The sequence below is a fragment of the Staurois parvus genome, unplaced genomic scaffold, assembly GCF_062004578.1.
Source record: "Staurois parvus isolate SC_StPar_1 unplaced genomic scaffold, SC_StPar_1.0 ptg000147l, whole genome shotgun sequence".
Classification (NCBI taxonomy): Eukaryota; Metazoa; Chordata; class Amphibia; order Anura; family Ranidae; genus Staurois; species Staurois parvus.
The window spans coordinates 27912507-27929452 of NW_028317943.1; the positions used below are offsets into that span (position 1 = coordinate 27912507).

The 16946-nt window shown below is 39.6% G+C and overlaps 1 protein-coding gene across 4 annotated transcripts in view; it reads right to left on the reverse strand.

The window, feature by feature from the left end:
- The window catches only part of LOC149464856 (uncharacterized), a 183332-nt gene that overhangs the window by 30033 nt on the left and 136353 nt on the right, over positions 1 to 16946 (reverse strand). For all 4 annotated transcript variants that reach the window (XR_016312300.1, XR_016312299.1, XM_089674185.1 and 1 more), the window contains 3 exons: positions 16567 to 16627; positions 13155 to 13304; positions 12918 to 13026 (listed from right to left, as the gene is read on the reverse strand). Coding sequence is in view for 2 of the 4 variants with exons in the window: in XM_089674185.1 (XP_089530311.1) it covers positions 12918 to 13026; positions 13155 to 13187 (142 nt within the window). In the remaining 2 variants the exon portion in view is untranslated. The remainder of the gene's footprint in view (positions 1 to 12917; positions 13027 to 13154; positions 13305 to 16566; positions 16628 to 16946) is intronic.

The window sequence follows — 16946 nt, forward strand, 5'->3', positions numbered from 1 at the left end:
CATCTCTGAGTTATAGGTATATAAATCACGGTAACCTTCAATTTAACATTTTAACTCTTCTTCAAAAAGACATGTTTCTTGCGTAATTTTTGGTGGAACCAGTCCCATACTCAAATCAGCATACAGTACAATAGGTGTTTAATCCCAATTTAAGGTATTTATGTACCATGTAAATTTAGATGTGCATTAACACAGTTGAGTGAAAAATGTTTTAGGAGGAAAGATTGTCAACATCTACAAAACGTTTGATAACATGCCAATATCTGAAGGGTAAAAAAACCCAGAAACCTCTAACGTGCGTTTATTAAATAAGATGTGCATGTAAGTTGGCTTCTGGGATCCATATATTTAATCAGAATCATATTTGTCTATGAATTTATAGCAATACTCAGGAATCTACAAAACACAGGGATCCAAGAAACTGGAAAAGTTTTATCATAGGCATTTTTCAGGGCTAAACAGGAACTTCCCTATCTAATGCAACACAAAGAACATACACTTGTTTGTGAAATATATCTTTCTCCTTTATTCCAGAGAGAGGCAGAAAACAAAATCCAAAAACCCCGCTGATAGCTTTTCTGAGAGCGAAAGTACTGTTCTTGCTATAATATCTAGAATTCTTAGTGAAGTTATGCAACTAAGCCCAGATTGTCTGGACATTATTCAGCACAGGTACCAGAACTCACTGGTAATAAACAGTGACAAGTCTGGTATGTAGTTTGGTATTTACTGATTAGTTGCCAGCCTAGAAGCAAAAAGATTTCTGCATACTTCCATGATAGCGCAAACAGACTAATGCTGGCCATACACTAGTCAAATCACTCAAATACCTGGTTGTGAGAGCAAACGATATTGCCATTATGTAATGACCGAAATGCGAACAACAAATTGGTCAATGGACATAAATTAAGTTTTTCATTTGTTTTGTCACATATGCACAGTTTTTTTGGCTCAAAAATGTCAAAACCAAATTTCTATTTGTGCCTATTAACTGGACGAAAAATGAACGGACTGTCCAAATGACAGATCTTCAAATGATTCATCTAGTGTATGGGCACCATTATTCTATAAAAACTATATTCTTAAGCGCAATGAAGAACCAACCATGAGAACAATATTCTACAGTGCATTCACTGGATAGCAACCACTGCTTTCTCAATAAAGGTACACCTCTTGGTGAGGTTCTTTCATCATTACACTCTCCACAGTGCTTTGGTTTCTCTGGAACTTTTTGGACTAACGCATCATTATTATAGTCAACCTTGGACCAAAGGGATGCTGTGTCATTTTCTTTGTGAAGAAACATAAAGCTCTGTTTACAATTACAATCTGATATGCTGCTAGGGAGATTGTCCACAGGGTTTTTTTTAATTTAACTAATGAGAACTGAACACCATTTTTGCTTGTTTACATAGACTTCTACATTAAAGTTTAGATGTACAAGTTTATAAATCTGATTTTCAGCTGAACAACACTTGCTATAATAAGAGCATTATTATTATTATTGCCAGTTAAATCAGATGTGATAAAAAGACAAGGGAAAAAAGAAATCAAACTCATTTAAAGCAGTATTAAGCGCAAAAGCAAACATTCATTGGGTTGTAGCTTACCAATTCTTAGATATGATGGTTGCATCTGTTTTATTTTTAGCCATTCTTTCTTCTATTTTCATGTATTCCAGATGTATCAGTTTACAGGGATGAGACAAAACATTTACTACTGATGGGGTTGTTTACAATGATCAGCTTTTATCTACGTAAAGCCGAAAAATCTGTTTGCTGTAATTGATTATAAAGTGCGAGATGGAGTTTTGCTTCAATTTGTAAGTGTTTTTAAATCTTTTAATACATTTAACAATCCCCTCCCCCCCAGACTGATAATGGTGCTGTCCAAAGGTGCCCCCTGTGCTCATTCATCCAGAGTAGGGGCACTGTAATACAGCAGGTGGGTTACAGCCTAGATTACGAGGTGAAAACAGAGGGGAAAAGCCTACAAATAGAAAACTAATGCAGCCACCACATCTAATGATTGGTAAGCTGTAATATCTTACCTTTTTAGTTTTAGGTTTAATTCCACTTTAATAAATGGAACCAAAAATCTCAATCAATCAATCTTTCCATCATCTATTAAAGTGTTACTAAACCCAGGACCCTGCATGCACTTTATCTGGTCTCTCACAGTACACAGAACATGGAAGTGCAATTATTTTAGTAAATATAAACTGATAAATACCATTTCTCATCAGCAGTTGGAGTAGTCTTGTAGCTTCTGTCTGTGTCCAGCCCAGCACTAGCTCAAGCTGGTAGGAGGATTTTTCTTTCCGCTCTAGGAGGATGCAAAACCCCTGACCTCTGTCTGACCAGTGCTGATTGGCCCTGTGCTGATCACATGCACTCTCCCCACAAAAAAAACTCTCTAGCAAAACACACCAAACTGCGCATGTGCAAATGCCTACGGTTCAGTCTGTCTTATCAGGAGATAAGAGGTGGTCGCTTGAAAATGGTGAGGAACAGAGAAGAAAGGAACAAACAGCCTTTTTACACAATGCAGAGGATTAACCCCTTAGGTCCCACAGTGAGTATAACAAGTATGCTTTACTGCACATACAGACTGATTTTACTGTTGTGGGTTTAGTAACACTTTAAGAGATAAAGCAGTAATACGTAATGTAGCTTGAATAATGCCTGTGGTTTAAATCCTTCAGCTTCATGTAGCTGGGTGGGACTCAGCCTTAGTCCTTTACTATTGTAACATGAAAAGCAATTACAAAAGGATTGGTACTGCACATGGTAATAAAATTGTCCTTGTAAAGTCTAGATTGACAGTTTGTTATATTTTATAACTTCATGGTCCATTTTTACCATTATTCTATCATTAGTATATAACAAAAATGTCTTATGCTAAAACTATGTCACTGGCTAGTACACTGAATACATACATGACTGCATGTTAATGCTACATACGTTGTATTTATTACATATTTTATGAGCAAAACATCCATCTAGTTATCTTAGAAAACAACCACCTAGTTAAGAAACAGTTGGAATATGAAATGTTTGTCAGAATGCAAACTAGGCTTTGGTTGTATCTGAAAACATAGGTTGCAAATAAAAATGCCTGAGTTTAATATGCTAAATAGCAATCGTGCGCTGATAATAATATACATTGCTTGGCATTTGAGCAACACATCACTTCGCCTAGCTGGGTCCCCTTTCCTCCATTGTCTACCTGTGTCCTCTACCACTTGTCTCTCCTTTGCCTCTGTGACTTCAGTGACCCCACCCCCTGATATTCCTGTTCTTCCTGTGATTTCATGGCCCCTGCATTTGTGTTTTTTCAGTGACCCCTGTGCCTCCAGAGACTCTGTTGCCCCCCCCCATCTCGTGTAACTGCAGCGCTCTTCTGGCCTCTGTGTCTTCAGTGACCAGTAAAATATTTACTTTAATCTAGAGCCACAGAACTCCACTGACCGCACAAAAGTGTCCTATGTAATATTCCTGCTTTTTGGGAAAACCTTGGCTTGGGCATCTCTTCTCTGGGGAAAAAGGCAATCCTGTGACTAGCAACATTGCTGCTTTTCTTGATCTCTTCTTTAAAATCTCGAATTAATTTACGTAAGCCTGCGTTGTTGCAAGTGCCTTGCTTCACTTCCAACAAGGTTCACTCACGATGAAACAGTATGATATGCATTTTAAAATTTCATAGCTGAAGTCATCTGAAATAACTAAGACCATTTTCTGGCATTGTTTGTCCAATTGCATTAAAGACGAACTGACTAGTTTGGAAATCCCCACCACACTCAATGATCTTGTCATCCTGCCCATACAAATAGATTTTTATTGACATTTACTTTTAAGAACATTCCCAAGAGATGTCTCCTAGATTGTAAGCTCTAAGGAGCAGGGCCCTCTGTTTCCTCTTTTACCAAATTGTATTGTAACTGTAATGTCTACCATCATTTTGTAAAGCGCTACACAAATGGTTGGCGCTATATAAATCCTGTATAATAATAATAATGTCTTGCTTTTGAAAGGCTTGTTCTCCTCATCTGGCACCAACTTTCCAGCCACCCTTATCTGCCCATGTCCACTTTTCCATCCCAAAAGGAGTCTATTCAACTAGGCTGCTCTTACCTAAACCATAATAAAAGGCATCTGGGAAATGCCAATATCAAGAATGCCTGATGGGGGAGCATGCTGGACCATCATTCTCAGTGTCTATGAGAATTCTCTAGTGTACTATGAATCCTGTGCAACTACATCTCAACAAGAGCATGGTTTCCTTGGAAGCCTTACTTCATTTCTGCATCCCTCGTCAAATGGTCTGGCTGGACTCTTGAACTATTACTCCAAGTATGTTGAGTCTCTGCAGTAGATGGTACTGTTCTTTTCCGAAGAACTATCTGCTCTCATGCAATCCCTATCATGATGTCTATGGGTGTACTTGACCACAAGACCATCTCCTTCCTTATTTTGCTACAAGTCACTTCTGCACTCACCGTGGGTCCCTCCTGGCTACAAAAACATTCTGTACTGTAACTCCATGTCCCTTAACAAAGTCTTATTTAGAAAAAACATTCCTACAGCACAAGAAAAAGGAAAAAAGTGTAAAGAGGGAGTTTACCATAGAAGGAGAATGAATAATGCTGAATAGGGAGCCCTCTGTGTTTTCTGCAGCATTCCTTGAGAAAGATTGATGGTTCAGTTGAACTAGTCAGAAGTAAAACTGGGGAAAATTATACCTTCTAAAGTGAAAATCTACACATATATAAGATATAAAATTATAACATAATAATACAAGATAAAATATAAATATAAATAATGTCCCAAAATGTCTCTAAAGATTCAAATAACTTTCTCTTCCACCTCCACATCATCTCTTGTGATACTATGTACGAAATTCCAGATATACTGATCCAAGGTTGAAAAACCTCAAAAAATATAAACTACAAATAGTGTATTACCTTAATTAAATCACAAATGTGCAATATGTGTCATGCACACTCCATAACAAGTGTCAAAACAGTGAGAGAAAAAAAAAAAAAAAGATTTATATATATATAATTATAACCAAGGAGATAATAAATGTGCGTAAACAAAATTATTCCAAAATCACTCAGATATGTGTAATGTGTATCTTACTAATTGTGACAGTGAACGCAAACACTGCAAACACTACTATTATAAAAACAAACAAACGTGAATACAAAATGCTGTGTCATAAAAGTGAACACTCCAAGTGAACAATTACCCTACGGAGGTAATAATCCGCTTTTCAAAATAATAGATGCTGGCAGCTCCAAACTTCTTGCAATTCCTTTAGGCATACATCCATATCCTTCAAAAACTCCAACTTCCAGCTTCTGAGGCATGTAATCAAACAGTCCTCCGGCAAAAAACACATGTTCCTTAAACAAAGATGGACGCAATCGCACTTCCGGTAAAACGTAATTGCGTCATACGTCACGTGTCCCAACACGTTTCGTCACATCCTGGCAGGACTTTGTCATCAAAGGGATCATCTCTCATTTTTATTTTACACCTGTCAGAGCTCCAGCAGTCAGAGCTCTTACAGATTTAAAGTGCTTTTTCTCCCAAGGATTCCTACGCTGCTGCATTTCTACTTGGTTGTGCAAGGAAGATTACACTGTTCAACAAATTTTTATTTTTTGCCAGTTTTGGAAACAAAAGGATCCATTTCTTAATGAATTTCACATTCTGAGTTCAAATATAACAATGAAATTTGTCAATTGGCTCTAGTTTTTCTGTAAACGGACAGTTTTCTACTATAGGCGTAATGACTACATAATGCACAATAATTATATAGATAGATGTCTTTCCACAAATATAAAGCAAGTGATATTGACTACATAACAAAGCCTAAATGGCATAATATATTGCATATGATTACCTAGAAAAATTATAGCCATAAGCTAAGTTGAATCATTTTAATACTTAGGATTCTCACTAGTTTTGTCTTCAGTTTGTGTCGGTTTTGCTTCTCTTGGCTTTTCTCTTGTATTCGAGGAAAGGGCTATCTCTTACAACTGCACGTGACTACACGCTTCAGGTTCTTCCTCACTTGACTCAACCACGAAGGATTCTGGTGCTTTAGGAATTGGTAGCCCCTCTCCATGAGGAACTGGACGTATAGCTGATGGAATATTTGGATAGTGCACAGATAACTTTTTCTTCTTATTTAGCCCTTTTACAATTGGAGGCACCATACAAAAGTAACAATTACTAACATGATCTGTTGGCTCTCTCCAAATCATTGGCACAGCGAAAGGCATAGATGCCTTTTTTCCATTCAACCATTGCTCCAGTGCCGTCCCACAAGAATTGCAGCATATATGTGGTGCCCAGCTCTTGTCCTGGTCTCCTATCTTGCAGCCAAAATACAAGTTGTAGGCTTTCTTAATCATTCCTGTTATCCTCCTTTTTTGTGAGATAAAAGTTATTTCACAGCAGATATAGCAGAAATTATCTGCTTTATTCACACAAGTTCGAGGCATTACTGAGTAGCCTATATAAGCATAAAACGAAATGTAAAGACGCTGTCGAACTACAATCAGCTACAGATACTGCAGCTTTTATGCAGTGAAGTGATGCAATTAAAGGCTAATATTGCATCATCTCAGTATATATGCAATTTTCTATTGGTCACCAGTATCAATTGCGCAATATGCAGCTGAAGTTGCATCATAATTTTGAATGGCTTACGTCATTAGATGGGTGAATATATCATGGAAACTAGAGCCAATCAACATTTTTTAGGGTCATTTTCGTTTTCAGCACCCCAAAATTATGTAAGATTAGCTAATTTTATGCCCAAAACTTTTTACCTGTTGAACAGTGTTATCAATACTATTGTCTACTTGGTTGCAAAGCTGGATACTATTTGATCAAGAAATGGACAGCAGCAAGTATGTGAGTTTATTACATTGATTCCTGTGCAGCACTGCCAGATACTTTTGTAACTGTTGCAGTGGATGCTGTGTTTTAACATTCACGTGCATGCATTATTACAATAGGATTGGATTTCTAATTTATGCTTTTGGGAATGCTAGGGAATTCTATGTATTTTTGTGGGTGCTGATCTAATTTTATTATTGACCAGTCTCTTTGCTATCTGTGAGGCTATCTCTCCTGCTTCATCGCATTGCACAAATTACCAGGACATTTTCTCTAAACACAGACCAGTTACCACCCAATTGTCCCTACAGTTGAGCTATCAACCTTACTCTGGGCTCCATTTCCCCTAGAGGATGGGCATATCCTCTTCCTCTCTCAAAGACCAAGGCCATGTAGGAATACTACACATTGTCTGAAAGAGATTTATCCACAAATTCCCTTCTCCTGCTGGGGCAAGCATCTTCTTTATTGAAGGAAAGGACAGTTCTCTCTCCCCAGTATTAATTATATCAGATCTTATGCCATCAATGCCCCTTATTATGAAACACTTCAATCATCTCTGTAGAACCCAGGTTTTCACTAAACTAGAACTTTGAGGTGCATAGAATTACAAATACAAACTAGAAAAGCTACAATTTATGGGGAATTTGTGTGAAGTGTTCTTGCCTCCACCAGTAGTCTACAACTGGAGTGGTCGGAGTAGCTTTTGTCACTCTGCTGCCTGCTCACACACCTGGGTTCCTATGGTAACTTACTCTACAGCAAGGGCAGAGGAGCGGTTAAAAACAAACTGCTCCAACTTGCTCACTTCACTGGCAGTTGCCATCTTCAAACGATTGTAGTTTTAAAATTATAAATCCTACACCAAAGAGCTTTATATTGTGAGAATCACAAGATCCAGACCTACATTTTGTTGCATAGTATGTCTCTGAAATATTAAAAATGAAGGCACAGTCGCAGTTTAGAAATTGCCGTTCAAATTTCAGGTGTCTAGAGTGGAGTTTCAATGAATGTCAATGGGCGGCGTGGGTTGCAAACAAATGGTCATATTGTGAAAACTATCAGGACCATGGCTTAGCCATGGACATTTTTAGTGGCAGCAGGGATAGCTGAACGTTTTGATATAAGGTGTAGGTGGGCTTGAAAATGAGAGAGTGATGGCAGTTTAGAAATCATGTCCTGATTTTTCTGCTCACACTCTAGCTTTTGTCAGCTCCCACTCTAGTTTTGAACATTGCTCCATTCATTTCTATGGGACCAATTTCACCACAAAAATGGTGATATTTCGTGAACCATTCGGCGAAACGTTCCACAAAGTAATAGCACACCAATCGGGAACAATTCACACGTTTCGGTATATTACTGTCTATGTAGTGTAAAAACTGTGGGAAGAGTTAAGGTGGTAAATTTGGCTATAATAATAAGAATAAGAATATATATGTGAGATAACAGTAAGTGGTCTTGCCATGCAAGAAGACTTAATAACAGTAAGTGGTCTTGCCATGCAAGAACACTTAATAAAGAGACAAATGGAGTACTTATTTTAATACCAGGGATGGCCTCTACGAATATCTAGTGATGCCTTTGCACTGTGTAACATCTCTTCAGTTTTCCAGCACTTCAGTCAAAAAACCTTCTGTGATCTCCTGTGTGCTGTCCACCTGGATGATATATTAATGTTCTCCCTGGATTTGCCCCTTCTCAGGTCATGTCCTCACTCTGTTTTACAACACCTCCATGACAATGTACACTATGCTAAAGCTGAAAAATATTTCTTTGAGCTTCAGCAGGTACTTTCCTGGGATACATTGTTTCTAATGGTCTTTCCATGGATCCTGAGCAAGCTGCTGTTATTTCCATCAGGCCCCTCTCTTTGGTTTCAAAGCTACACAGTACTTTATAGGTTTCACTAACTAACGGCAGTTCAACAACTATTCTGTTAACCTCCCTGGCGGTATTCCCGAGTGTAGCTCGGGGTAACATTTCAGTACCAAAAGCGGTAACCCCGAGCTACACTTGGGAATACCATGCGGCACTGCTCCGGCATGTGTTCTTCACTTACCTTACCCTGCGCTCCCACGATGTGTCCCCTGCAGCGTCCCCGGCCATCTCCTCCGGCCGATGCCGGCATCCGGCTTCTGTGTCCTGTCCCTGTGACGTCGGGACGTACGGGCGCCGCCGCCTGCGGCGGCGGGAAATTTAAAAATTTTAAAAAATGTCATTTTTTTTTTTTTACATTTTACATAGTAAAACATTGCTGTCTCAACCAATTTCACATACATATTGTCCCTAGTGCTTTGTCCTGCACCCCGCCTGCATTTTGTCTGTTCTTTCTGCCTGGAAACTGAGAAATGTCCATGGCGTCCAAAAAGTGTCCCTTTAGGTAAAAGCGGTTTAGATCAGCTAGAGAACAGCGATAGTAAATCAGAACCACTTGCAGAATTGAGTGATAATGATTCGTGGGGGAAATTCGTCATCAGACACTGAAAACGATTTTGCGACTGAGCTCAGCAATGTGCGAACTTGGCGCTATATTTCACATTTCAGTGTTTTTGGTTTGATTATATTATTGAATTAAATTTTTTATTATTTTTATATTATTTTTATGATTATTTATTAAATTATAATTTATGATTTTGTGTTTCAAATTTTATCATACCCGGGATGTTTAATAGACTCTTGTTCGGACAGATTTCAGTGAGTTTTTCCTAAAAATTACAGCCTACAATAAAAAAAATACATATTTCCATGCAAAAAAATGGTACCGCTTTCAGCACCAAAAATCTGAAATAATCATACCGCCAGGGAGGTTAATCCCAGCTACTCCTGATGCTCACATTACTGTTGTCACCCAAAAAGATGCCATCAAAGGAACTAGTCTCCTGATGCAGTTGAAGCCTTCCATGCTTTGAAGCAAGCTTTTCTCTTTGGCCCTGCCCTAACAAGACCTGACATTACTAAACCTTTCTCCATCAAGATTGATGCCTCATCTGTGGGAGTTTGTGTCATCCTTTGGACTGGAAGCCCATGCATCTTTTTTGTCTAAAACTTTTTTCCCAGTGGAGAACTATTCAATTGCAAATCGAGAACTGCTCGTTTTCAAACTGGCTCTTTAGAAATTTCAATACCTCTTGGAAGAGTCACCTCATTGAATCACCCTTTACAATGACCATAAAAGTACTCCAGTATTTACACACTACCTGTCACATAAATACCAGACAACCCCTATTTATCCTTGTTCTTCTCCTGGTTTGACTTTGTGATCACTTCCAAGCATGGGACTGACAACTTCTGAGCTGATGCACTCTCGCACCCCATTAGATTCTCAAGATTTTGAAGCTCCAGCTAAGCCTGAGTTAATTTCTCCTACAACTGACATTCTGCAGTAGTTCCTCCAGGCAATACTCTAGTGCAGTGATGGCGAACCTTTTTGAGCCCGAGTGCCCAAACTGCAACCCAAAACCAACTTATTTCTTTCAAAGTGCCAACACTGCAATGAAACCTGAATATCGAGCTTTTGGTTTAGAAAAAACAACTCGTACAGTAGTGCAAACTAATTAACAGCTTTTGTCTTAAAAGAAAAACACAATAACAGAGCTTTCAATTATACAGTTTTTTTTTATGGAAAAAAACATCAACTCTACATGTGCATGTATTTTTGGTTAAGAATGCATTTGCTTAGCACTGGTAAGGATGCATTTGCTGAGCACTGGTTAGAATGAATTTGCTGAGCACTCATAAGGATGCATTGCTGAACTTGTATTGGGCCTTACTCTGGGTTCTTTCCCTGCTTCTACAGGTGTTGCATTAGTAAAAGTTAAAGTCAGCCTATATTAGGGTGAGCCAGATCAACAAGAAAACTAAACTTGCTTAACACAGAAACAACACCTAAACTTGTGTCTTGGACTGCATACACTACATTAGGTAAAAGTTGTCATTTGGTATGCTTTTGCACAATTAATGTGATTTTTGTTGTTGTATGGATGCTGATAATTTGTCAAACCTTGGCTCATACTCCGTTAGTTTGAGAGCAACACATACAGCACTCAGGTCATCTGTTAGTCTGTTTCTGGCATCACATTTGATATAATTCAAAGCTGAAAACAGCTGCTCACAAGCATAAAATGACCCAAACAAAGTAAGAAAAGCAATCCCAAGTGCTTTCATTGACTTAAAATTATTTGGAAGAGAACTCCACACTTTAAGTATTTTATTTTCAGAACTACCAACTGTGCTGTCCTTTGTCATCCCTTCACACTCTATCTTCTCAAGTGTTGCACGCAGCTCAAAGAAATTATTTTTACAGATAGAGCTTTCTTGAAATTCCAGTAGCTCCATTTCCAGATTTTCTAAATCTAACCAGAGTAAGCAGGAAAGATCAAGCCCTTCAAATTTGGCTTTATCTGGAGAAGTAAGAAAACACAGGGTTGTCTCCATCTTACGGAACTGTAAACATCTGTTACTAAAATTCTCCTTTGCAACAGCTACAATGCTAGAAAATTCCTTGTAGATTTCCTGATGGTTTGTAGGATTGTCCGTAAATGTTGTAGAATTTTCCAAATGCATTTTTAGATTTGGAAAATATTTCAGCTGCCCACTTTCAAGGTCTCTTTAAAAAACCTGCAGTTTTCTCTCAAATGTTCTGATATCACAAAACATGCTTTCTGCTGTTTTCCCTAAACCTTGCAGTATTTTGTTCAGTACATTGAAGTGTACTGTAAAATCAGTAAAAAAACATGAGGTTGGTAAGCCAGGTCATATCAGTGAGCTGTGGATATTCCTGCCCCTTTTCATTCATAAACAGCTTAATTTCATCCAAGCAGGCTACAAATCTCTCCAGGACCTGTGCTCTGCTTAGCCACCGGACATTATTGTACATAAGTAAAGTATTATACTGTGCCTGTACCTCATCAAGAAGTGCTTCAAACTGTCGACAATTAAGAGCACGAGCCATGATGTAATTCACCATTTTTGTGACATCTTTGAGGATATCGTCTAATTTTTTGCTGCTTTCTCTGGCACAAAGAGCTTCTTGATGTATAATACAATGAAATTGAATAACTGGATGCTTTGCTTCTTTAACAAAAAACTGTATGAAACCAGATGTTACCCCCACCATGGAAGGTGCCCCGTCACTAGTAACCGAAACCACTTTTTCTGGTCTTATGTCTTGTGTCAAAAAAGCCTCCATCACAGCATTGTAGATATCTATCTATCAGGCAAAGACAACAGTTTCACAAGCTCCTCTCTCATGGTGTCACCAACAGCATAACGCAAAATTACTGCTAGCCTTGCATGATTGTTTATATCTGTGGTTTCATCCAAGCACATGGAGTAACAGGCTGCCTTTTGTAAGTCAGTGGTGAGCAGGACTCGATCTTTGACAGTATTTCTGCTAAGTGGCATATCAGAGATGCGTTGCTTAATTTTGTCCTTGTTTGGGAAATCATGAAAAAGGGAATTACTCACAGCCAACATGGCCATTTTGATAAAATCCCCATCAGACAGGGGCTTACCATGTTTTGCTATGCACAGTGAAATTTCAAAGCTGGCAGTTGCCAGATAATTTGTTTTAGAAAGATAGTTGCAAAAACTACGATACTGACAGTGATATTTCCTCAATTTCCCATCAAGAAACTCTTTCCTTTCAGCTTCACCAAGTTGGGCAACAGTTTTGTGGTTGGTATCAAAGTGACGTCTGACACTTGATGTGCGAGATACAACACTTTCACTACACAGAACACATAACGCTTTCCCATTGCGTTCAATCACTCCAAATGACTGTGTCCAGGTGTCTTGGAATGATCTTCCACTATCTGTTTTCAGTTTTACTTTTTTTGATGTACTCATTTCTGGGTGTTCAAGTCTACAAAAACACAACGTTTATAAAAAAACCGGATGAAACACCCAATAGAAATCTATCCCTACCTATACCAAAAATATTATTGTCACACTTCACAAAAAAATATGTAATTAATACATAATTGTAGAAGAGCAACTCACATTTTTGTAGATAAGCATAAATTGTCCAACATCCTGTGAAACAACAAGGTGCACTTTGCTGCTGACACTGCTCTGCCGGGTCTGGAAGGCGCTGTAGATTCCACAATAACTGTAGAGAAGAATACAGGAGAGTGGGCTGGAATGAAAAAAATATTTTTTTGCCATTGTTGTCCATAGGGACAAAGGTTCAAAAAACTACCATAATGCCACCTTAAGATGTGGCCCTTAGCAACTCACGTTTTTGTAACATAGACAGATATAAGCGTACATTGTCCAACATCCTGCGAAATACCAAGGTGCGCTCTGCTACTGCTGACACTGCTCTGCTGGGTCTGGAAGCCAGTGTAGATTCCACAGTGACTGTAGAGAGGAACCCAGGAGAGTGGGCTGGAATGAAAAAACTTTTTTGTTATTGTTGTTCATAAGGACACAAGTTCAAGCAACAACCATAATATATACTACCACCTTAAGGTGAAACTGCAGCCCGGGGGGCCAGATGTGGCCCTTTCCTTACTTTTATTAAGCTCTTGGGATACTGTAATATTCACTGATACCAACAATAGGGCATAATTCCCCCCACTCACACCAATATGGGGCACAATTCCTCCCAATTACACCAAAGATGGGGCACTATTCCCCCCAATGATACCAATGATGGGGCACAATTCCTCCAAATTACACCAAAGATGGGGCACAATATTTCCCAATGATGCATACTCTGCCCCTGCACAACAAGGAGCACTGCTATGTGGGCTGCAGGTAAGCTGGGGAACTCCAGGCACAGTACAAGTGTCAGAGAGGCCAAGGCTGGAGCAAGATGGCTGCTACTCACAGAGTTGAGGCACAAGTCCTTCAGGCAGATCACACAGAGAGTGGGCCAGGTGTAGAGGAGGCAGGCTTGTCGTGGTGATGCACGCGTGGAGGAACAGGCCAGGAGCTCTTCAATGGCACGTCCTCTCAGATCTCCATGCCCTCTGAGACAATTTCCGCCCGTACGTCACTGGCCATGCCCACCTCGGCTACTTCGCCGCTGGCCCTGCCTAGAGAATTGTGGGAGATGTAGTTTCGAGGGGGGTGCGGTGCGGCGTTACGGGATCAGTTTTTATCAGTATTTAATTATTCTCCTGGCGTGCCCACAGATAAGGCTCGGCGTGCCGGCTCTGGCACGTGTGTCACGGGTTTGCCATCACTGCTCTAGTGCTTCTGGAACTAATAATCAAACTCCTACATTGGACCCATGTCTCCAAGCTTTCAGTGCATCCTGATGTCCACAGAGCTCTTAGATTTTTTTCTTGCCAGAATTGGTGGCTGAGTCTCCAATGAGATGTAAAATGACTATGTAAAGGCTTTTAAGATGTTTGCCTAAACCAAGTCTTCTATCCATGTAACAGCCTATGCTTTTCTTCCACTGTCTATTCCCAGAAAAGCTTGGTGCCATCGCTTTAAGAACTTCATTGCTAACTCCTTCTGAGGGCTGCATTGTTATTTGGGTAGTAGTAGATCACTTTTCAAAGATGGCACATTTCATAGCCCTTTCTCGCTACTCTTGGAAGAAGCCCTTGTTTATCTGAGAATTGTTCAGGCTTCATGGCATGCCAGTCAACATTATTTCCAACTGTAGGGTCCAATTCACCTCCAGATTGAGAAAAAATATCTTGCCTTTGAACACCCTGTTCTCCAGAATTTTCCGCAATATGTGCAATGTAAAAGACTTTAATTCAATTTGGTCGCAGATTCAAAACCAGCTTCAGGCTTAGCTTGCCTCTGGCACCCAGTGTTGGAATGGCAGCAGGGCAGAGCTGTTTGAAGTGAACAGGCTCTTTGATTTGATGCCATCCTAATATTGTCATCCTGATACACCAGGAATGTGTCTCTAGGAATTTAAGAACTTGAAACATTTCCTATAATCATCACGTAAGCAATTTTCCTCTAAAGTCATAGTCATTCCTTCATGCCTCCATAACCATACATGCCAAGAGTCCGTCATCTTGGCCTTCTATCCCAAAGACATTGCATCCTGGGCGATGTCCCAGGATCATGACATTGACCTCAACAACACCCATTACCTGGCTGTGTGTGGAGACACACACCACATTGCAGGGATGTCACCCAGACTCAGTTGCACAACGCCCACACAACTACCATGTTTAGGGTGGCTTTGCTGATGCCAACATTGCAAGTCTGTACATACAGAGGTAGGGAAGAAAAGGATAGTTGCCCCCTTCATCTAAGGGTGGAGACAGGTGCATCATTTGAAAAGACCACAAGTGAGTTGTATACAGGAGTGCAGGAGAGCTGTATACAAGGTGCACAGAGGGTGTAAATGATCTGTGAACAGAGGGTGATGGCAGGTTGTGTTTAGGTGAGCTGGAGACAAGGGTTCAGGGGTGCAGATGAGCTGTAGAGAGTGGTGCAGGTAAGCTGGGTGCAGGTAAGCTGTGTACAAAGGAGTACAGGCAAGCTGTATGCAGATGGGCTGTGGACAAGGGGTCAGGGGTTGCAGATGAGCTGTTGAAAACAGGTTCAGGGTCACAATTTGCTGTGGATAATAGTTGTTGTAAATAAGCTGTGGATGAAGCTTACAGGTGTAGATGAAGGGAGGAGAGGCAGAGACAAACTGTAGCTAGTGCAGAGACAAACTGTACCTAGTGTGTGTGTGTGTGTGTGTGTGTGTGTGTGTGTGTGTGTGTGTGTGTGTGTGTGTGTGTATGTGTGGGCAGGGGAGTCACCTGTATATGGGAGGTGCCGATACAAACTGTGGATGATGGATACAGACAAGAGTGGTGAACAAGGGAGGAGGGGGAGAGCAAATGGTGGATGAGATGTGCAGAAGCAGTCCATGAATGAGGCACGCAGAGCTGAGCTGTGCTTGGTGGTGTAATAGGTGATAGGGGTTCTGGGGGGGGGGGGTGAACTCAGTGCAACCCCAGGCCCTAAACAGCATAGTAAAGGGAAAAAAAGTGTCATACTACACGCCAATTACTGTGAAGTGATACCCAATGTATTGATTATGCCTACTTTTTTGACTGCTATAACTTAATCAGGGTGGGCGGTGTGCTGTGCTGCTCTCCCCACATTTTTCTATTTGGTCTCTTTAAGGGTTTTTAATGATGTATATTATGCATTACACATACAGATGACCTCCTGAAGAGAGTTAAGTACATATATGGCTTTCACAGTACTAATACTATTATTCCCTGTGCAAACACTGATCCTCACATGCAGATTTGTGAGGAAGTAGTTCATGGTTTTTACATTTTTAGCCTGACAGTTGTGTACCCTAAAAACTACCTTGCCACTTTTATCATGTACACAGCAACTATATTTACCATTCTGGTCTCAAGTAAGCTAATCCCTTTACTGAGAAAAGTAGAACATATAGCAACTTTCAATCCAAATACAGCTCTAATTTTTTTTACCAGCTACCAACATCTTTTTTACACACTCCTTCCATTATCTCATACAAACATAGTTTGTGCTATAAAATGACTATCATAAATCCTTACACTTAAAAGCTCTCTAAAATTTAGGATTATACAATAATAAGGATCTACCTCAAGGATGAATGACACTGCCTACTTAAAGCAAATGATACCTTGGAGAGCACTTTATGTTGTCAAGTGACTGATCATAAAGTGCCAATACATACCTGTAAAGAGCCCTTATATGTCACTTGATTCTCATTACTAGTCTTGTTGTGTCATGTAAAACTGTAAAGAACAGAAAATACCATCAGATAATAGTGTATAGAAGAGGCAGACATTACACAGATATGTTAATTTGGAATCTGAAGATGCTAATTACATTTTGCGCACATTCCCATGTAGGCTCTGCTAATTAATGAAATGTTCTATATTTCTTTTTACAAAGTGAAAAATATTTTTGAAATGACTGGTTTACATCATGGAGATATTTTAGCATGTTTTACAGGATAGAAGGAATTCTCCAGTCATTCTTGTGTATCTATGAATAAAAACAAGCAATAGAATGGGTTATTGGTCCAATTCAGTATATTATGGGTTTATTAGG